This window comes from Harpia harpyja, chromosome 5, assembly GCF_026419915.1.
Source record: "Harpia harpyja isolate bHarHar1 chromosome 5, bHarHar1 primary haplotype, whole genome shotgun sequence".
NCBI classification, from domain to species: domain Eukaryota; kingdom Metazoa; phylum Chordata; class Aves; order Accipitriformes; family Accipitridae; genus Harpia; species Harpia harpyja.
The window spans coordinates 74,669,467-74,692,030 of NC_068944.1; the positions used below are offsets into that span (position 1 = coordinate 74,669,467).

Consider the following 22,564-nt stretch of genomic DNA (forward strand, 5'->3'; position numbering starts at 1 on the left):
TTTCAAAATTTGGACTGGCTACTTAGATGATGAAATACAAAAACATTCATAAAATGTATGTATTTGGAAAAGATGTCAGTGTTCACAAAACTAATAAATGAGTGGAAAATATGAAGATCACTTTAGATGAAATTCAATGAAGAAAACTTCCAAGTATCACCCTGGTAGGAATCAACAAATCTATAAACGGAAGTTAGGAATAATTATTCAGTCAGTTATGCTGGACCACATGCAAAAAAGTCATTCAGACATGGGACACCTGCAAAAGAGGTCCAGAATAGTTATCAGAGCAAGCATCATATCTGAAGCTTGGAAGGTATAGCTTTTATTCTATGAGAAACCTTACCTGTAATATTGCTTCCAGCTTTGGATCCCACATATCGAGAAAAATATAGCTATACCACAGAATAATACCAGCAATATGACTGAAAGAAAATGTGCTTTGAAAAAAAGTTTGCAATTAGGTTTAAATATAGAAAAGAAAAAAATGAGGAAGGAACACACAGAATACAATTTCAAAAATGTAAGAAAACATTGCAAATAGGGCAGGCTTCATATCAATCACAGAAATTAATGCTGAACTAAGAAAAAAATGTCTAACTATTAGAAAAGTTAAAAAAGGAACATGGTATTTAAGGTGGCACTGGAAGCCTCATTTTTTAAAGGCTGTTAGACCCAGGTTTGCAGTATTTTCAAGAAAATGACTAAAAATGTTACAGTTCTTATTTCATTGGAATAGTAATTCTTTCACAGTACATTAGAAAATTTCTCTGGCTGCAATCAAACCTGGGGAGAGCAGGAGACAGGGAGAGGAAAAGGAGTTTATAATCACAGAATCATAAAATGGTTTGGGATGGAAGGGACTTGAAAGATCATCTAGTTCCAACCCCCCTGCCATGGGCAGGGACACCTTCCACTAGACCAGGTTTCTCAAAGCCCCATCCAACCTGGCCTTGAACACTTCCAGGGAGGGGACATCCACAACTTCTCTGAGGAACCTCACCACCTGTTCCAGTGCCTCACCACCCTCACAGTGAAGAACTTCTTCCTTACATCTAGTCTAAACCTACCCTCTTTCAGTTAAAGCCATTTAAAGCTATAGTGATAGTCACTACATGCCCTTGTAAAAAGTCCCTCTCCAGCTTTCTTGTAGGCCCCCTTTAGGTACTGGAAGGCTGCTAGAAGGTTGTCCTGGAGCCTTCTCTTCTCCAGGCCGAACAACCCCAACTCTCTCAGCCTGTCTTCACAGGAGAAGTGCTCCAGCCCTCTGATCATCATGAGTTTAGTTTTTAGCAGTCATTTCCTCACCCAGCCCACTGCATGGCTGAACAAATCACAGAACAATTTATATTGAAAGGCAATTCTGGAGTCATTGTCCAAGCCTGTACTTAAAGCATGGAAAATATTGAAATTGCATGAGGCCTTGTCCAGAATTTTTTAGTATCTTTAAAGACATCAATTTTACAGCACTTTTGGAAAACCTGTTCCACTACCTGAGCACCCTCCTTGAGAAAACAATTTTTCCTAGTACCTAACCGGAATTGGCTGCAACTTGCTACAGTCACCTCGTGATATGCCTTGCTTGAAGAGTCAGATGTACCTTGTCGACTGCTGCAACTCTTGGGCTTTGAGAAGGTTGCCCCTGGAGGTCCATTAGCTCTCCTGGACCGCCCTGCTTGTGAGGGCAGCCTCCTGTGCAATCCTGCCTAGCAGTTCCCCAAAGTCTCCTCTCCTAAAGTCCAGAGTCATTATCCTGCTACTTGCCTTCCTCACTTGCCTTGGGATATTAAACTCCATCATCTCAGGATGACTGTAGCCAAGGTTGCCATTAAACCTCACCCCTCTAACTGGATCTTCATTATTTTCAAGTAGCAGATCCCACACAGCACATGCCAAATCAAGCCATCCAAGCACCTGTACACAAAAAGTGTCCTGAAACTACTCCAGAAATCTCCTAATCCGCATTTGGAAGAGCTCTTTCAGTTGTTAAAGGAAGAGTCCATCCAGCTTCGCTTCTTGATTGAATGGTCTGTAACAAATGCACGCTGCATCACCCTGTTGGACGACTGTTCTTGACCCAAAAGCTTCCAATTGGCCACCACTCATTTCCTAACAATTCCCTGTGCACTTCATCATCTCTGCCCAACCTTCCTAAAAAACCCATCCCCACCTGTCAGTGCACCCTGTTCACGCAAACTGCCCACTATGTCTCTGAAATCCCAGTGACACCAGAGCTCTGCAACTGCACACTGACCTCTAATTCCTCCTCCGCATGCTTTTGCAAGTTCAGGTGCAAGCATCTGACATGGGCTCTTGATCACACCTCAGGGTAGATTCGGTGATCCTAACCCATCACTTCCTCCTGCCCATGCTTCCCCCTTCTTGCACTGCTCTACAGGCTTTGGGGTCCATCCTGCAAGGTACCAAGTCTAAAGCTAGACTCACTAAACCAGCAAGTCTGCTGGCAAAGATGTTCTTACCTCAGTTCATCAGGAGGGTGACAAGAGGCACCCAGAGCTAGAGGACAGGGAAAGACTGTTCATTAAGCAGCAGCAAGAGCTACAACAAACTGAAGCATAAGTAACTTCTCGATGCTACCCCTAGCTGAACCTTTCTGTGCTTCCTGTGAAAAAATCTCTTCCGCCATCTTAACATTGATAAATCTTTGTTTATTCTTCTAAAAATGAGGATCACCCACATGTGACCAAATTCTCTGAAATAATTCTGAACATATTTGAATTTCTGAAGTCAAAATGTAGATGGCACAAATCAATGGAATACTCTGAAGACTAATAATCTACGGTGGGTCTAACACAGAGTGCGTAAAGACCACAGAGAGAAGTTTAACCTGCCCTTCATCTTCCACATGGGGAACATGACATCTCCTAACTCAAGATGTTGAAGAATTCAGGCACAAAGTAAAAAGATGAACATCTTAGAGCACTCAGCAAGAGACATAGCACTCTAGAAACTTCAAAGTACACTTAGGACAGATGCCTTGATCCACGAGTCAAAATACACAGAAGGTCCCTGAAGAAAATACAAATTTCTTTTTAAAATATTTAGAAAATATGAAGAGAAGTATAATTTGAAAACATTAGCCACGTTAATATTACATGTGCTCCGTCTGTTCAAATCCTGTGTTAAAACAAACCCCAGTTGTTAAGCTGATACCAGATGCCATCTAACAGATGCTAAAAAACAAGACAGCATGTTCTTAATTTAAATTATCTCAATACAACTATAATCTCAAAGATACACTAAATTACATTACTTCAGAATTTTTCTTAATTGAAATGGCATGGCAGTAAGCTTTCTCATAAAAAGGTCTATTTTCCTAATAATTTTCATTCTATCAAAAATGTACAAAGGTTGAATTGAATAATACGCTGTGTTGTCTTTACCTTCTGCCTTCAGCCCTCCAAAATTACATGAAAATCGATCAAGTTTTACAGTGCTTTCACAAATGAAGCACTGAAAATCTCATCACTTGAAACCCTGAATATTTCAATGGATAAAGCCATGGAAAAGGGACTTTCCATACTGGAAAATACATTTGGTGCTCCTGAAGACATACAGATACAGCCTGAAATCCTCATTCTTTGTGAACTATTTTTGGCCCTCACATGAGTTGCATATAACTAGCTTTTCACTGCAGTCAATGTAATCCACACACTTAAAATTTGAAGCCTTTGTTTATGTGATGGTTTCATATGGTATCAACCAACACAGTAAGAATTTAAGGAATTGCAAGCTAAATAATATAGCCCTTCCCTTGTAAACAACATAAGATTACTTATAACAAAATTATCTGAACGGTGTTCCTTAAAACATACATTCCTCTTCTCAGGCATATACTTAGCAGATAAAGGTTAGCTAGAGAGTTCAAAGTCATTCAAAGATGGCAGATACCAAAGAGATCACCTGGTCTTACCATTCAAAAGACTTTTGCAAAAATGCCTTCCCTAGTAAGAAACAGAAGCAACTATATCCTTTTGTATTTTTGCAAATACTTTTTATCTCTTGGCTGCATTTAGGTTGGCTTCTGAAGGAAAACAAGTCCTATGCAGTTAAGACATCCATCCATTTCTCCATGTGTCTGCCCATCAGTATGTCTGAAATAAACTCTGCTGGTCAGTGTCACAGTACTCTGGTGGGAAGACAGACGTCTCAGAAATGAAGTTTCTCAAACTAAGCAGAAGTGAGAGGAGAAATTTTTTTTTACTGGTGCACATCTAAATGTTGCTGTAAGAAATAAAAGGATGAGAAAGACTGACTCTACTTGGGATGAAATCTGGAAAACAATGTACACGTTTCTTGAAGAATTTTTAAGCACATGTGCAATCTGTTGCCTTTCATTAAAATGGCTGTAGTTCTAGGAACACAGAGAACATGCATAACAAATCTTAAAAACACAGAAACTAATGCTTGCACTGCATTTAACACACAGAATTCATGCATTGTTCTATTGGTTTTCTAAGGTACTGACTGACATGTCAGCCACAATAGTTTTGGTATCAAAGTTGGGTTTAAATACAGAATGCAGAGTGGGTGTAAACAGTGTTGCTCAGCAACAGAAATGAATGAGGATGTATTTTTACACCCTGACAAAATTATTACAACTACGCATTCAATTCCAGTGTAAGAATTCAACTATGCTATGAAAGAATATAAATATCTTTCCATAACACAGAAATTTTCTAAGTGAGTTCTGGTTAAATATTGACATTTTTGCATAAACGGAACTCTTTCTGAAATGTTGCTTAGGGAGCCTGGATGGAACCAGGCACTAGGAATCTCACTTATGTCTCAAGTCTTGCCTTTGAGAAATCCTGTGCAGCTAATTTAATAATTAGTAATGAAAAATCATTTCAGATCACTAGATAAAAGTACAAATAAAAGCACAAAAAGATAAACCACAATTTGATTGCCACCGTTCCCTCATTTCCTGCCACCCACTATCACGCAAATTTGAGGATGATCTGAGCGAAAAATATAAATCTCCTGCAAGATGCTGAGTACCAACAGACGGCTTGGGGGGCTGTTGGCTGCACAGAACGTTTCCCTGATGAAAATCAGGAAAAAGTGTATTTTTGACAAGCCAAGCACAAGATTTTTTTATGGAAATCATGAAATTTACAATGACACCATTGGTTTATTTTAATTCTAAATTGAATGTAATTTCTTTTAATAATCATAAGGCAGTACTTCACTGCATTTAGAATGATTATGGGAATTTTATGTTTAGAATGACTAAGTCATCACACAAGTCCTTTCTAAGCCTTGAAAAGGCTACCCAAGATTAGATATATTACTAAATCTGTATAGAGGACTTGGAAATAAATTATTCTAATATGTTCTCAAATTTAATTAAATATATGAAAACACTCTAAATCCAGCTTCATGTATTTCTTCATGATTCAGTTACTCGGTGTGGGGGAGAACAGAAAAATTCGACCCTATAAAACTACTAATCATCAATCCTAACTATACTTCCTCAGTTCCCTAAAAGTTGGGAAAAACACACAGGGTTTGTGGCAGGCTCAATGACTCAGAAAAAGCCATAATAGTAAGACCCAAGCATCATCTAAATAATATACAGCACAATTAACCTTAAACAGTCTATAATTATGATAAGCTTCATAGTTCTAATTACTTTTCTTTTCAGTAACACTGCTATAAAGTGAGTTGAATTATAAAATAAAATGTGTCACAGGGTATCTATTTATATATTTTTAAAGCAAGTATTTATGAAAGGATATAATTTTCCAGCAAATATCCAGCTTGCTGTTAATCTCCAGACCTTTTGCTTGTTGCCTTTCTTCTTCCAGCTGCTTTGCATTCGCAAACTGTGTCCCATCGGTAGGGGATTCTGGGAAGCTCTCAAAATTGAACTTGTCAACTTGGATAGCCATACTGTAGCAAAGGGAAAAGAAAGAGAAAAAAACCCAGGATTTTTACTATAACAACTTTAAAGATATTACTTCTGCAGAAAATGCAGACCACTGTGAAACCAAGCACTACAATATTAGTATATTTGTCTCAGTGGCATCTACTCTGTATACTAATGATATGTAAGCCATATGATTTATGCTACTGAAAACAAAAGTCTAAGCCTACTGAAGATGTTAAGATTTTTTACAAATCATCAATCAACATCTTAATGCCTTTGTGAGTGGTACACAAGACATCTGTTTTGGAGTTGCAACCAGTTGACCTTACTGTGGTTCTGCAGAGGTTCATCTACCTTCATTCTTGGTTTGTAAAAGCTCCTGGTGTGCTTAAGACTTGCTGAAAAAAGGCAACAAGACTGGGCCAAATGCTGATGAACATACTATTTAAAGTAGTTTATTAATCCCAACCTATACACAAGTGAAGCAAAATATTATATACAAAAGTGTCTTCTGACGTGAACAGTAACACACTTAGAAAGCCATGTGCACTGCCTTGGTTTTAAAAGCCAACTTTCTAAATTTTCCTTTAAAAATTTCCTTACAAACCTCAGGAAGGAAAGACAAAATAACCACAGTACTAGGGCCTAAATGTGGTCCTTGTCTTTGTCTTTAAGAAGATCTTCCATCTTGCTTAATCTATCTTCATGAATTACAGGAAATATTATTTCAATATCATAGTATAATTCATTGGTAGTAAATGGTTAAATAATTGCTTTATTAAATGTACAGTAAGGCATAAAAGCAAATTAAATATATTACACTATAATGCATACTAAATACTTATATGTTAAACTAGAATCACTAATCTAATATGAAAGGGAATTCAGACCAGCTCACATCACATGAAATGTGGTTATAGCAGATCTAATATACTGTGCTGCCAAAACAGCTTTAATTTCCTGAATCGTCTGAAATAGAAAAATAATTAGGGAAGAACTAAAATATATTGCTCTTGAGATGACTTTGCACGTAAGGAAAACAGAAGACCAAGCAACAGCTTTGAAAACCATTCATGATGAAATGCAACTACAATCTAAGAAGGGATATAGGAGGGGCATTTCACAGAAACACCAGATTACTATTATTCCTTTATCTATTTCTACATATAAAGAGGGAAACGTATTCTATAAATGTTGCCAAAAGGAAAACAGCAGTAACAAAAGTCAAGAAAAAAGGGCTTTGAAATCCCCCCAGACCAGAAGAGATTTTCTATAATTAGCATTAATTTAAGAGAATCTTGACCCTAAAAGAAACTGGGAGAAAATACACGGCAATTATAAAGACAAGGAATAATCTAGAACTTGTGAAGTTTATTGTGCAAAGATGAATTCAAACAGGCCCATCATGCTTCACCCTGAGCAAAACCTGACATCTCAGGAGAAGCTGTTAATGTTCCACGACTACCTTCATCATTAAAAAGTACAAATACAGCACTGAGACAAAGGTGGCAGAATTATTGTTTCTATAAGCTACCTTTTCTGCAGACTGTATCTTTGCTGATCTTCACATTTAAAAATTAAAAAAAGGCAGAGGAATTAATCTATTCCTCTCTAAGGGGTGTTTTTGTTTTGGCTATTTTTTCCTACAGCAAGAGATCATTAAGAGTTCTTCATTTGCATGCAAAGATCATCAAGTGCTGGGCATATAAAAAAAAGCTAAAATGAGCAACAAAAGTGTATCACAGTAACTGCAGGAATCAAACCAGAAATAAAGAATGTAATGAAAAACACCTAGATACAATCTGTAGCATGGATTTAAAAAGAAATGTTACGCCTGAAACTATGACTAACAACATCAATTCTTACTGGCATTGAAGTATGATTTGATTCTGCAAATGCAGGTTGAGTTTCCTGGATTTTGCATAGGCAATGCATGTGAAAGACAGAGACGCAACTGAAACATTAAGAAATCATTTTTGCATTTGTTTCCGAGATCACTTCATCACTCTGTGGTACCTGAGCAGATGCAAACCCAGTACTTGATTTCTATTATATACACAGTACTGCTTAAATTTTCATATAAATACTCACAGTTAGATACCTGTAGTCATATTTTGACAACAAACTATCTTAGTTTCTGACCAGTCAAACATATTTAGAGTCTGTCTCCCAACAGACCTGGAAAACAACTCTCATCTAATTATTGTGCCACACTTTTCTAAGTGAAATATATTAGAAAAACATTCCTGCCTAACAATATTTCATATGTAACTGAGGGCATTCAGACTGCATTCTTCTGTTAATAGATCATTACTGGCAATATGGTAATTTTTTTTCTGGAAATTAAATATGCATGTAAGCACTTTTTCCCCAACAGCCTACAATAAATCCACATCAGCTTCAGGAATACAGCCGAGATTACTCTTAACAATGGTTCATTGTACAGGTCTGTTTGAAATTGCTTTTATTAAGCTCTAAGGTATGGAAAACTTTAGTAAATAGGGCTCCTAGTACTCAGAACCTCTACTAATTTTTCAAATTTTTTAACCATGTTTTTATTTATACTGTGTATGCTGTATTCAGCACAGTGACACCTCATGTCACATGAGAAGATACAGCACCCCAACAACATTCTTGCCAGCTAAAAAGTGAAGAGGTCTGAGTAAAAGAGAATTAGGGAGAGAAAAATATCACACAAAATAATATTATGAATACAGCTATAAGCAGAATATAGGAAAGCAACAGAGATAAAATTAAATTTTTCAAGACTATAGTTACACTCAAAGTAAAGCGTGACAAAATTAAATCCTAGCTCTTTTTCTTAAACATAGATGCCTTTTATCACCAGTATTCTGCTTCCTCTTGTACTAAAAATATTCGTATCGAGTTTTGTCTCTGCATTTTTTATCAATAATGTTGCTTCAGTATTTATTCCTCAGCCTATGGAATGAGTAGTAAATTGGAAGGCTTTACACAAAAATCAAAACAAAAAATAAATACCGTAACCTAAATCAGTCACTCATCCTTAAAAATGTACCCCTACACAAACACAGTTTCTTCGCTTCACTTTTAATATGAAGATTTCTCCCATCTCAAAAGATGCATTTCACCAGTGAGGTGTTAATAAATGGATGAACAATTCCTGAAGCCGGTTGACTGAAGGAGAAAATGGATAAGCTGGACATTGGGTGACAATCACCAACCAAAAAAAGGATTTTTGAGTTTTTAACTGATCTGTAGAGAACACACGGGCTTTACCCTCAAAGAAGCAGAAGGCAGTGAAAGGCAACCTCTTGACCATCGCCCAACTTTGCCACTGTGCTGTGCATCAAAATAATGAAACCGAAATGTATTTTAGCTGTAAAAGTCTTTCTCCACTTAAATTACTGTAGTAATCTACAGTCACTTTACAACCTATGTTTCTTGTCAAGAGTTCTCTGCACCTCTTTTCTCCTCAAATTTGTTCTTGTTTGTTGTGATATACAAGAATCTATAGAATCTATATAGAAAGCAGTAAAAAAAGGCAAATCAGATTGAAACAGGCATTCAATTTATTACAAACGGCTAGGATAATGATGGCTCACGTTGTGCAAGGGTAACTGTATACACGGTACCTTGCCCTTCACAGTAGTTACATATCAGGGAAAACATAAAAGATCTTAAACCACAGAAGTTTAAACATATACTTGCTTCAGGAAAAGGGACTAGAATTTCATTGTAACCTTCTTTGCCTCATGGGTAGCTATCCAAATTTCCTATAAGGAGACTTTTCAATATATCATGAGATATTTGTATAAAAACACTGCATTATGCAAAAATATTTAATAGCCAATCCTGCAAATGCAAAACAGGTTTTGTTTCTCTCTGGCTAACCTTGCTTGTGCGGGAGGAGGGATAAAGTAACAACAGTTTTCATGAATAATGAAACAGTCGTGTTTTGAAACTACTGGGTTTTGTCATGAAACGAGCCCAAGCTGTTGTGACAGCTACTCAGACAACCAAGCATTGTCACAGGGATGCAAATTATTCAAATACAAATTAAGTGAATGAAGAGGGAAAGGTCAGCTCATTGGCAATGCTGATGATATGTCTGCACCGTATCATCTCACGTCACCTGTCAGGATGACTTGCAGGGAAAAAAAATGAAAAACCTTCTGACGGTGCAGCGGACGTCTCAATGACAGTTATCTAAAGTCCTATTAAAGTAACAGTCCAGAATTATTAAAGACATCAGATAGTTCATTTCACCACTTCTCATAAAATGAGTTTCAACTTTATTGGAAATAGTACTCTGTCCTGACAACAAAATGCACAACAGAAAGGACTTTGTATCAAGAAAAAAAACTTCCTGTAAATGGCATCACGACTACTCCTGAGCCAGTGCCTTGCACATCCCTCTTTACTAAAGCAGTGTCAGTTAAAATTAAGCAACACCGACAGTTTCACAGAAGTGGCAAGCAGCAGATAAAATTCATAGGTGAAAAATTCAGTAAGGGAGTATTGCCTGTAGTGCTATAAACTCTTGCCCTTGTTCCTGGCAGGAGAGCAGGCACGTCCCAGGCATACCCTATTCCCCAGTGATGTATCTCGGCTCTTTTGATGTCCTCATCTCTTATAAGAGAATGAATCTATAAAGCAAAATTAAATATGTCACACTCTCCGAATAAAACAGGGTTAAAAGCAGGCATGGTATTAAAAGAAAAGCAGCAATCTGGTTAACATAACTAGATTTCATCTTTCATTAAGTAAATAAAATACTGCTGCTTAGGCTGGAAGAATAAAATCTAGAGATAGCCCTTATTCAATTATCTTTAGGAAGAAACGATATAACAGGAACCCAAAACCTCTTCCTCATGGCTAACTACCTATTTAAATGCTATCATCCACAGATGAGTTTGCAAGCTGTTTCCATAATGAAGCCGAAAGGAGGCAGTTGGAGACTTTATTCAATACTATGCTTCTTGTTCATCCTCCTTTCTTATATTAAGTAGACAGTAGGGACACAGAGCCAGACCATATTACTACTACTTATGCAAAATGCTTATTTATATGAATAATCCCTGTATAGTCAATGACACTAAGTTTCAGGAAAAGCTAGAAGTGAGGATGATACTCTTGTTCTCACTTTCATGAGGAAAAAAAATATGCATAAAGACAAGCTTACTTTAAAAAAAGAAACCTCACCTGATTCTGCCATTGTGCAATCTCAGTAATAAAGTTTTTATAACATCATGTTTCCGGTACACATAATTCCACCCTAAATACAAGTTCTGCAGCTGATATAAAAAATGGTCATGACACCCCAGTATATAATAATTTATAGGCAAAGAGGGACCTCAAGAATCAAATCTTTTATTAGATGAATACATATGTATCACGAGATGAAAATGAGAAAGGTAATGCAAATTAACATATACCTTGTGTTCTAATTAATTCACTGTTTTAGAAGTGCAATCTATATTTCGTTCACTTCTATAAAATGCAACTGTAAAAATAAGTAGCTCAAGCGACCCATAAGTAATGATCTCTCCTCCTGGCCTAAAACTGACTTCATAAAGAAAAAGGATTGCTTTAATATCTGAACTATGCAGAGCAAAAGATAAATTTTTCCATTAGTCTTGGAAAGGTCAATTAAATTAAAAAATTTGCATTTAGAACTTAATTATTTATTTAAAATAATTGAAGAGGAGATAAAAGTCAAACTATAGTGCTGAAGTCTGTAAAATTCAACAGCTTATACTTATCTGATCCACAACATTTCAGATGATAAAAAGTTAAACTAGGAAAGAACAGTTCCACTGCATATAACGTAATATTTGAAAATGGAACAGTGTTAAGAGATAGTTAGCTACATAAATCTTCTCTTTAAATGAGATTATACTATGCATGCTGAGAATCTAGCTTTTTAATTCCTAACTCCAAATCTGAAAGCCATAAACTGGAAATGAAGAGACATAACAATTAACTTCAACTTGCATCGTTTTTCACTTGCCCATTTAAATAATTTGGACTTCTATGGCAATCACCATGCAGCAAAACTGTTAGCTACTTAATGAAATAAGAAATTTAAAATAATAATAATAATGGTAATAGCCTACTCTATAAATATACCAATTCCTATAGGGGGCTTAAGAGACTAATAATCAATAGTCATTCACTCCATCGGGAAAGCTAGAAAAGTGTAAACATGATAATACTTGAAGATGGAGCTGAATATCCTCCCTTTATTTATCACATCTGAGCTATGAAAGGATTGTAATCCTGTCATTATCCAAAATAATGCCATGCTGTACCTCCTACCTCTCTCTCAGTGGAATATTAATAATCAGAGAAATAAATTTCAAAAGATATATGTTCATATTCAGTTGCTCATTTGTACAATTCAGTATAGCCTTTATATAGCAGGAAGTTCAAAAGAAAACATATGTAAATTAAAAACATGGAATTTTGTGCCAGATATAACGAACAAGACTAAAAAAATTCATTCTAGAGTCATGCCTAGTTATCATTCCAGCTCTCAATCTTCTCAGGAAAAGATTGAGAAGATCGTCCACCCCAAAATATAAAGAGAAGAAATAGAGTGGAATAAGACAAGCATCTCTGTTATGTTCAGAGCATCTTTTCCAGGTAGCCTCAAGTGGAGGAACCAGGTACTTACCTGCTGCAACCCTTATAGAATCATAGAATCATTTAGGTTGGAAAAGACCTTTATGATCATCGAGTCCAACCATCAACCATGCCCACTAAACCATGTCCTGAAGTGCTTTGTCTACGTGCTTTTTGAATACCTTCAGGGATGGTGACTCAACCACTTCCCTCGGCAGCCTGTTCCAATGCCTGACAACCCTTTCAGTAAAGAATTTTTTCCTAACATCCAATCTAAACCTCCCCTGCTGCAATTTGAGGCCATTTCCTCTATTCCTATCACCAGCCACCTGACAGAAGAGACCAGCACCCACCTCACTACAACCTCCTTTCAGGTAGTTGTAGAGAGCGATAAGGTCTCCCCTCAGCCTCCTTTTCTCCAGACTAAACAGCCCCAGTTCCCTCAGCTGCCCCTCATAAGACTTGTGCTCCAGGCCCCTCACCAGCTTCGTTGCCCTTCTCTGGACACGCTCCAGCACCTCAATGTCTTTCTTGTAGTGAGGGGCCCAAAACTGAACACAGGATCTTCCTTCTGACTCTGCACACACCTAGCATTAAGGAACATGGGACAAAACCACCAAGTGTCTCCGCTTTTGGAACACCCCAAAGAAACCAGGAACATTGGTAAGGAGCACTGTGATCAGGAATTACCACCAGATCACTTCACAGCATGGTCTCTGTACTGTCCCAACACTGATGGTTGTTGCTGGTCCCAGGGCACAGTGGTATGGTACGAGAGGAGTTGAGTCTGTGTAAGACCTGTGTAGTCTGTGTAGGACACCAAGACACTCACAGGGGTCTCACAGCCTCTTGAACATGATAAACCGGGAGCATCAACTCATTTTCTCTCTAGAGAAAAGGCTTAAAAATCCCCAATAAATCATGCAATTGATGGCAATGCTCCTCTTCTAAAGCAATATGACCATAACGTATTGCACACACCTGAAAAGTTATCTTCAGAGAAGATACTAAGATCCTAGTCAAAACCAAACTCAGTGCTCAAAACAAAACAGTGCTCAAAACATCAGAACAGCCTATACAACTGAGAAATCAGTCATACATGAAGCAGTCCATCTCAGTGATTACACAAGAGGAAATGAAGTGATACAGAGCTTTACATACAACTTTTTCATAAAGGAACTGATTCAAACATTCTTTGGGTAAAATGATAGGATGCATGAACACTCAGTGTGCAAGTGTACACATTTCACCATGGACTGTCACTTCAAGATATAATCAGACTTTACAGTCACAGGGAATTATTAATTTACAATCTAATTGCTTGTCTTCTTTTTTATATACAAAGATAGCATTTGGCCTTTTCCCAGAGCACTGCAGTAGATACAGATTCACCTTGAGATGATTTACTGTGATAACCAAATTCTTTTCCAAGTCACTGTTTTCCCAAACAATTTCCCTTCCTAGATGTATACTTCAATCTACCTGTATACTTCTATCACATGTGTGACCTTCACATTTCCAGGATTTCTTAAAACGTAACAGCTGTTCAGAGTGCTCCTTGGTTGGTTCCTTGAATAGTCTTGTATTCAAGTTAGCCCAGTCCACGGACTTTAAAATGTTTATTTTGCCACAGCTTCATTGATTCTTTTGGTATATAAAGGAGTTATTCAGATTTTATTACAGATTCTCAAGTCCCAGAAGCAAATTTTGTGAGTGACATCATACTTAAACTAGCCTGCCAACAAGCAAAGTTAGGAGACAGTCAGGACATAATCAGTTTAAGAAACCAAAGCACCGGTACAACAGCAAACATCGCCCACCATAGCAACGTGGTCCATGAGTTTTGACCTACAGAGCTTATTTTGTAACTAGTGCCAGGAATAACATTCACAAATATGAGTGGGGGCACAAGAAGCTTTAATCATGCTCCCTAAATCTTAGCTCCCAGTAAGTAAGCTTCACCTGAGGAGGCATACAGGTTCCATAGCAGCCAACTGCTCAACACTATTAATAAAAATTATGTACATCTCACTCACACATACACAAAGTTTTCACCTAAACGGTATTTTTCCCAAAAACATTGAATGCATGAGAAGTTTATTTAATGCTTCCTCTGCCAATAACACCTAAACGTGTGCTTAGAAGCATGCTCAGAAACAAGCTATTTTCAGAAAACAAACTCTCCCATTGAGCAGTGCAGCAGCCTGAAGACCACATTGGTCTTACCAAGTCTCATCAACAGTTCCATCCTTAATGAACATTAATGTGATAGCCTCAAAGTACTTCCCCTCTGCCCAGGAAATAATGGTTAACAAGCCAAGGTGTTGCTTCTATTGCTAATTATACTCAGCCTGTAGCAGTCCTGGATCTAATTTCAGCAATATGCAGAGCTAGGATTGTCTTCACTTGTATCTCATCATGTTTATGTTGATTTACCTTTGCACACTTTGCCCCACATACTGCTGTGTTGCATTAGTTGTCTGATTTGCCTTATTAGTATATCAGAAAATTAGCACAGCTCTAAAATACCTTGTTATTTTAGCCCCAAACTTCCCAACTGGAAATCACCGTATCTTACCAAATCACTGCCCTGCCAGTTGCCCTCTTATTCAGCGAGCCATGAGCTTGAGTGCCCATGGGAAAGGGCAGTGAAGCCGAATGACCACCAGCCTCAGATCTGAACATTACAGCTAGAAATTCAGTATTTATTTCATTATTAAAATGGAAAAATACACATTTTGGAGCTGTTGCCTGCCATATTAACCTACCTCAGTTAATTAGGGTGGTAGAGACCACACATTACAAATGGAGAATTGATTGTGCAGCCCTATTTGCATGCCTGCCTAATGTCTGGGCAGTGACACAACCATCTTCAAAGAACTAAAGCAAATTAAAAAAAAACATTAAAATCAAACTAGATCAAAGGGCATTTTGCTCTTCTTTCCTATGGTTCAGAAATAGTTTGAACACAGTAGTTTGAATTTTAGAAAGGAAAAAATTCACCTGTGAGCAAAGTCATGCTTGGGAAGCTTTTGCAGAATATGCAACTAGTGTAAAGGAACTCAGAGGTAAAACCAGGATTTTTGGTACCACTAATAAAACAACATTTCTTACCATTTTCATATACACAAATTTCTTACATGAAAATAGATTTCTTTACTACATTTGGAGGAAGTGGAGGGAAGGGGGTTTACAAATACTAGAAGTTATGAGCAGTGAACTAATGGTTTCTTGAGATAAAAATACTTTGGTTTTGATAGACTTCCAGAGCATCATGGCAAGCACAAAGCCCCCAGCTGAGGAACAATTTAAAACAAACCCCCCAGATTATGACCTTTCAATTAGAAGTTCACACTGGTGGTATCATTTTAAATATGCTACTAAACTTTTTCAAAATTTTCATGATTTTTAAGAGAAAGTATTGTTCTTAAAATGAGGAATATCCTATCAGGACTAAGGAGTTGCATAATTTTTTCATCTAACTATTTCACTCAAGTCTACTTGAAATAATGCTTTAAAAAGGCCTAGCTTTAAAAATATATATTTTTAGATCAATCTTTTCAGTGCTTCATAAACTAACAAACAATTATTACAAGTAAAAAATTAACTTGATATTATTTAGAAGGTTTGTTAGGGTTTTAAAATATGTAAATGTTGAAGGTGGGGTTTTTTTCAGCATTTCTTTTTAACTTAGAAATTCAAAAAAATCTTTTCATTCATCTAAATCTAAATTTTATGGACTAAGAAAAAATTTTAATCAAAATTCTGTGAATCTCTGTTTCTTTGTAGTATTCCTTTATAGATAATAAAAGCTCAGAAGACGATGTTATCTAAATTTCTGCAAGACAATTTTCCTCTAAAAAAATGCAAACTGCAAGGTACATTTCAAAGGTACCAAAATAGAAAATAATGACTTGAGATCTCTTTTATGAAAATTACATATACCTTCAGCTCATGGACTAGATTTTGCTGACTATAATAAAAACATATGTAGGCATATCTAGATTTAGGCATACAATTCAAACTGAATCCCAGTTTAGGAATCAGTCTTATTCTCCACCTTTAGTGGGGGAAAAATCAATATATTTTCACTTGCAGCTTATGAGAGAGTTGAAATTCACTCATATATAGATCACCAACTTTTTTTTTTAAAACCATCCTGTCCCACCTGGTTCCCAGTTCCTGCAAAGAAGCCAAAACCCCCAAAGAAACACAGAAAGGGGCACATACATTCATACACACACAGTGTTAGGCCAATTTGACAGTTAAAAAAAAAAAAAAATTCTTTCCCATTTACAAAGCACAATTTAACGTAGCAAATCCCAGAGTCAGATTATCCCAAAATGATCAGCTAGTACTACCAGACAAATTGTAGCCCAGAATTGCGTAGTAGTTGTATAAACATTCCCATCCACAGGTGAGAAGCCCCCATGCTTCCAATGTGCTAATTTGCTCTGAGTTATTCAATTATACAGGTATAAATGGATTATAGGGTTAATATTAAAACTGGAAGCAGATATTATTAAAATTGGGCTTATAAATCCTATACTAAGGAAATAATACTGTAAATATACTAAGCAAAGATTACACAATCTGCTTTGTTCTGAAACTAAGCTTTTTATACAAAAGATTTCCTTTTATATTGCTTACTATTCTCCATTTCTCTTTTTCCATACAACTGAAAAAGAAACACCATCAAGCACTAAATCAAGGAATAAAGCTGCAGAGATTTTTTTGCTCCCATTTATTCCCATTGAGCCTCCCTCAGGGATATACAAATTGGAAATTGCTAAATTATCATCTAATAGGCAGAAACAACGTAGGCGAGACCAATTAAGTAAAAGGCAGAAAGTTGTATTACACATGTAATTAAATGAAATTCTTTGACTAGACTACATTAGAATCATTTCCCAAAAAGGACAAAACTTGACTTTAATCAGCACATGACACATTGTACGACATGTCAGTAAAATTGCACATTAAGAGTATTGATATTACTAAAAAGAGCAGTTTTCTTAATCGTAAATCAAGTTACTTCCAGGTGGTAGGAAATGGGCTAAATAGCAGCATTCCTTCCTAAATACACAAGACTCTAATGATGCATAATTGAGTACAAAGTCATAAAAGAGTAGTTTTCTTTTTTTTTTAGCAGTGTCCTGGTTTCCACAACAAGCAGTAATATCCTCCAAATAGGTACCCACATTTTTCCAGTTGGACTGTTCTCTTACAGAAATCCATACACTACCGCAGTACACAGGAAATCACTAAATCAAATCACCACCTTAATTGCCAACTGTAACATGAGTGACAATAAGTAGGGATAATTCTGGCTTGTTATCATGAACATCATCAAAAAGAACAACGGGGGGGGGGGGGGGGGAAATGCAGTGCAAACAATTCTCATTTACGAGCTTTCAGGCTCTTCATCTCTAGCCATTCTCAGCATTGAGGCAAAACTATTGCTTGTTGCAGGCACCAGCTCATGAGGGCCCAGAGTCCTGTCCTTGTGCCACTGCATGGGCATTTTGGTCCAGTCCTTGGCAGCTATTTTGGGAGCTGGAACACAGGCAGGGATCAAAACATACTCCATAAGGCAGATGCAAGTGACTCTCCAAGGCTACAGAAGCCATAGGAGGAGGAGAAGCAATACCTCTCCCCATGGTGCTTTTTCACACTTCCCTTCTGAAAATTGTCTAAACCAGTCAAAAAGTATCTTCATCCCATTTTGAGAACAATACAATAGGATTTAAAGCAGTAACTGTTCATCTAGCTGATAATGAGAATATCAGATATGGATTAACAGCTCTAAGCACAAATTGCCTTTTGGAATTAAATTAATTATGCAATTGTTCAGCAAACAAAGGGGGCAAACAGTTTCACAAACCTGGGACAACCTGTTGTCCTGGTTTCAGCTGGGATAGAGTTAATTGTCTTCCTAGTAGCTGGTATAGTGCTATGGTTTTGAGTTTGGTATGAGAATAATGTTGATAACACACTGATGTTTTCAGTTGTTGCTAAGTAATGTTTAGTCTGAAGTCGAGGATTTTTCAGCTTCTCATGCCCAGCCAGCAAGAAGGCTGGAGGGGCACAAGAAGTTGGGAGGAGACACAGCCAGGACAGCTGACCCAAAGTGGCCAACGGGGTATTCCAGACCATGTGACGTCATGCCCAGTATATAAACTGGGGGGAGTGGGCCTGGGGGGGGGGATCGCCGCTCAGGGACTAACGGGGCATCGATCGGCGGGTGGTGAGCAATTGCACTGTGCATCATTTGTATATTCCAGTTGTTTTATTATTACTGTCATCATTTTATTAGTGTTATTACCATTATTAGTTTATACTTTTCTGTTCTATTAAACCGTTCTTATCTAAACCCATGAGTTTTACTTCTTTTCCTGATTTTCTCCCCCACCCCACTGGGTGGGGGTGGGAGTGAGCAAGCGGCTGCATGGTGCTTCGTTGCTGGCTGGGGTTAAACCACGACAGCGGCATACCCTAAGCCAAATAGGTATTTTCCTTCAAGTAATTCCCAATAACTCACTTCTTATCTATCTCTTTTTATGTTCTATTTCTTTACACAATACCATTTCAATAGCAAATCTGTGACCTTCTGTCTCGAGAAAGTTCCTATCCTATTGGAATATATTTGCCAAGCACGCTTAGAAACCCTGGTTAAATCATCATCATTATTTCATTATTGGAAATATCAGTTTATTGTTTATTTCATACATGTACACAAACTAAAATGGAAGACTTGGAAAGGAAATAAAGTGACTTGCTTTCTCAATTGAACAGTATGGAAATGCAGAAAACAAAAAAGCCACGTGGTTTAAATTGCCTTAGGAAAAAAACCTAACCAGTTTCTATCAAACCAACAAACAGCTTACTTTTAAAAACACTAGATTTTTTAAAATGTTAATGATTTGTATAAATCAGTTCCTGTGCATAAGGGATCAAAAATAAGTGAGTTTGTCTAGTTGATAGCAGCACTGAGAATAGCAAGAGGCAATATGAAAGACAAAAAACAGGGCTTGTTTTTGTGAGCATGTTTTCAGGACAAGTAGTACAGCCATAACCAACTTTCTAATGTCACTGTGTGCTTGAAAATGTCATTGTACAGGAGTCCAGCCTGCACAGCCTCCCAGATAATGCCAGATAAAAGACAAGGAGCTCTCCCTCAAAATTACAGATGGCCAGCTCTTTCCAGAAAAGGAGACCTAACATCAAAATACAAGAGAGAATACAAGAAAGCAGTTGACTTGAACCCACACAGAACAGTCTGGGAAACAAACACTAAGGAGTACTGACGTAAGAATATTCCTCATCTAGATTTAAATTCCACAGTTAAAACCTGTGTATATGTACTTATTGCCTGTTGACACCATTTTATCATCACTCACTAATCACTCCATAACTTACTTTCATGAAATTCTCTTATTTCATATTAAAGATGTCGTGACTGAATATTCTTAATTAAGTCCTGTCCTACACAAGTCACTGTGAATTCAGAAGGAAACTAAGTGACAGTCGAAATAAGCTGCTAGCAATGCCCACCTTAAGATAAGACTTCCACCAATACATTGAGGGGAAAAAAGGAAATACTGGTAAAGTATGATGTATCTATTGTGCCTGACACTGTTGGGCATGGCAGTGTTACTGTAGGATGAGATGGGGTAAAGGCTGCTTATGAGTAATACAAAATACATTAATAAGAAGCAGTTTAGAGCATTATTTACAGAACACAGCACAGCCTATTATTTAAGCCTATGGATATTTTTAAAAACATCTCATTGACTTAACACAAACTTCACTTTCCAAATTAACTTTAGTACTTAACAAACCTAAATTCAAATAAAAAACAGGACCTCAGCTCATGACTTCAAGCATGACACATATGCTCTCCTATCTTTAAATTAATGTTTCTGAACTTCTTAACTTTCACATTGCATTTCTTTTTACATATGTACTTTGCTTTTCCCTCCAGTGAATAATGAATAATATACAATATAGAGTGTAATGCCTAGGAATAAATCTAAACTGAATTCAGGGGGGGAAATGCAACTAAATTGTTACATTCATGTCAGGATCCAAAACAGTAAGATCTGATCAAGCAGCTAAAAAGACAACACCTATAACAATAATGGATATCAAATATATAAGCAAAAAAAAACCACCCTAAAGATTTGCAAATGCATGGAATTAATAATGATGACATTTACTAAATCTACAGATGTCGCTGCATTCTTTTACTCCCATTTCTTCCAAATTTCAGTAGATTTAATAATACAGTTTGTTTTCTAAAGGTGAAAATTTTGATTGTTTCATAATTTTTATTGTCATAAGCCTTTCTAGAAAAATAAATTACTCTTTCTGACAGCTTAGGAAATGTAGGTTTACTGATCTCAAGGTACAAAAACATTTTGTGTTTATTTCGGTGAAGAAATCATCTACTCTCAATCTCAGTTCTATTAATAATTAAAATGATTTTTTGTAACACAAAAGTTTTCTCAAAAATATAGACAAATCTTTACACAAAACTTTAGCCCTGCCCGTAAATCCTCATTGCTTAAACTAAGTTAACTTGAGGGATAACAACCCTTTGTTTAATGTGCACTTACATGCTAAAAAACTATCCTATGGTTTATTGGGTCAGTGAGTCCAAATCAAATTTCTTTTGTTTATCATTTAATTCCTCCCTTCCAGTCTTCTAATCCCCACACTCAGGTTATTAATGTTTATAATCTTTTTCCCATTCATGACTATCAATAACAAACTTTTCCAAAGTCTCTGCTATGCCCAGAAGAGGAGGAAGTACAAAGGAAGGTCAGAATTTGGCCAAGTAATTAGAATTCCGTTAACATTTCTGTAGATAATACATGGTCCAGACTATAATGAAACCCTTTATCATGCTCTTCCACTCCAGTGGCTAAACAGTTTTTAACATTTATAAATACAGAAAAAGAAGGTTATTCACCAAAAACTGGAAGTTCTTTTAAGATGTCCTGGTCCGCTTGAGTGTTTACGTATTGGTTACACACTCATATATATGACGTAAGCTACTTTTTTAGCCTAAGCCTTATCACCTCACTTAACACCTCACTCAAGTGTGACCCATCCACATGCTGTTGAAAAATTACCCAAAAATGGATAGTGTACTTCCCTCACCCCCTTCAACTTCTCTCATTGTCCAAACTAAATTAAAAAATAAAAAATGACACTGATAAAAGGAAAAAGTCAACTGACTTTTTAAACTGCAAGTCTTAAAGAGTTTGCAATCAATTCCATCAAGCTCTGTGTTGAATTAGTCTCTGGCCTCTCCACCACTGTTGAGAAGAGACAAATTGCATCTTTTCCTGCTGTCAACAAAAATGTGTCTAGCTGGGGTAAACTCGCTGTTGCTCTATGTGGCGGTATGCTCCCCGGCCCCAGCCTGGCCTGTATTTCCCGTAATCCTGTTCAAGTGGTGGCGGTCGTAATGGATGCGTCTGGTCGTGATGGCTGCATCCAGCTCAAAGTGGATTTGGGGGAGACAGATAACTACACAAAAGCCAAGCGTTAATTTGAACAATGCACCCACCTAACCACAGTACTGGTCAATGTCTGACTCAAGCCAAATTCAGAAGAAACTAACATCTATAGTCGGTATGTAAATATGACTATGAGTCAATTATCTTACTCCATAAATAGTGGACAGCCCAGGGCTCATTGAGCTCTCCTGCATGGCAGTGGGCTGCATGCCAGGATCTCCCCTTGAGTAGGGACATCTCTCAAGGTTACCTCTCGAGGTTGAGAAAGTCCTTGCCGCAACAGATTCTTGTTAAGTGATTAATAGCATGCTAAATCTTGAAATCCTAACTAAGTGATAGAAAGGATTCATTGCGCACATATAATCTTTTAGACATAAACCACTGACCAAGTCTGGGACTAAGTCTGGATCCAGCCGCACCTAAACTCCCCTCTGAGAAGGAGTTTAGAACGCAAGGGGGGTCCTTTCTGAACAACGTGACTCAATGGGAGGGTCTCCCTGGCAGTTTTGTCTGACCCTGTCCTCTATGCAGTAAATAA

At 37.1% G+C, this 22,564-nt stretch overlaps 1 protein-coding gene across 2 annotated transcripts in view; it reads right to left on the reverse strand.

Annotated features, from left to right (window-relative positions):
- Window positions 1-22,564, reverse strand: part of TRAPPC9 (trafficking protein particle complex subunit 9) — a 521,077-nt gene that overhangs the window by 264,417 nt on the left and 234,096 nt on the right. For both annotated transcript variants that reach the window (XM_052787671.1, XM_052787670.1), the window contains one exon: window positions 5,763-5,916. In XM_052787671.1, coding sequence (XP_052643631.1) covers window positions 5,763-5,916 — 154 coding nt within the window. The remainder of the gene's footprint in view (window positions 1-5,762; window positions 5,917-22,564) is intronic.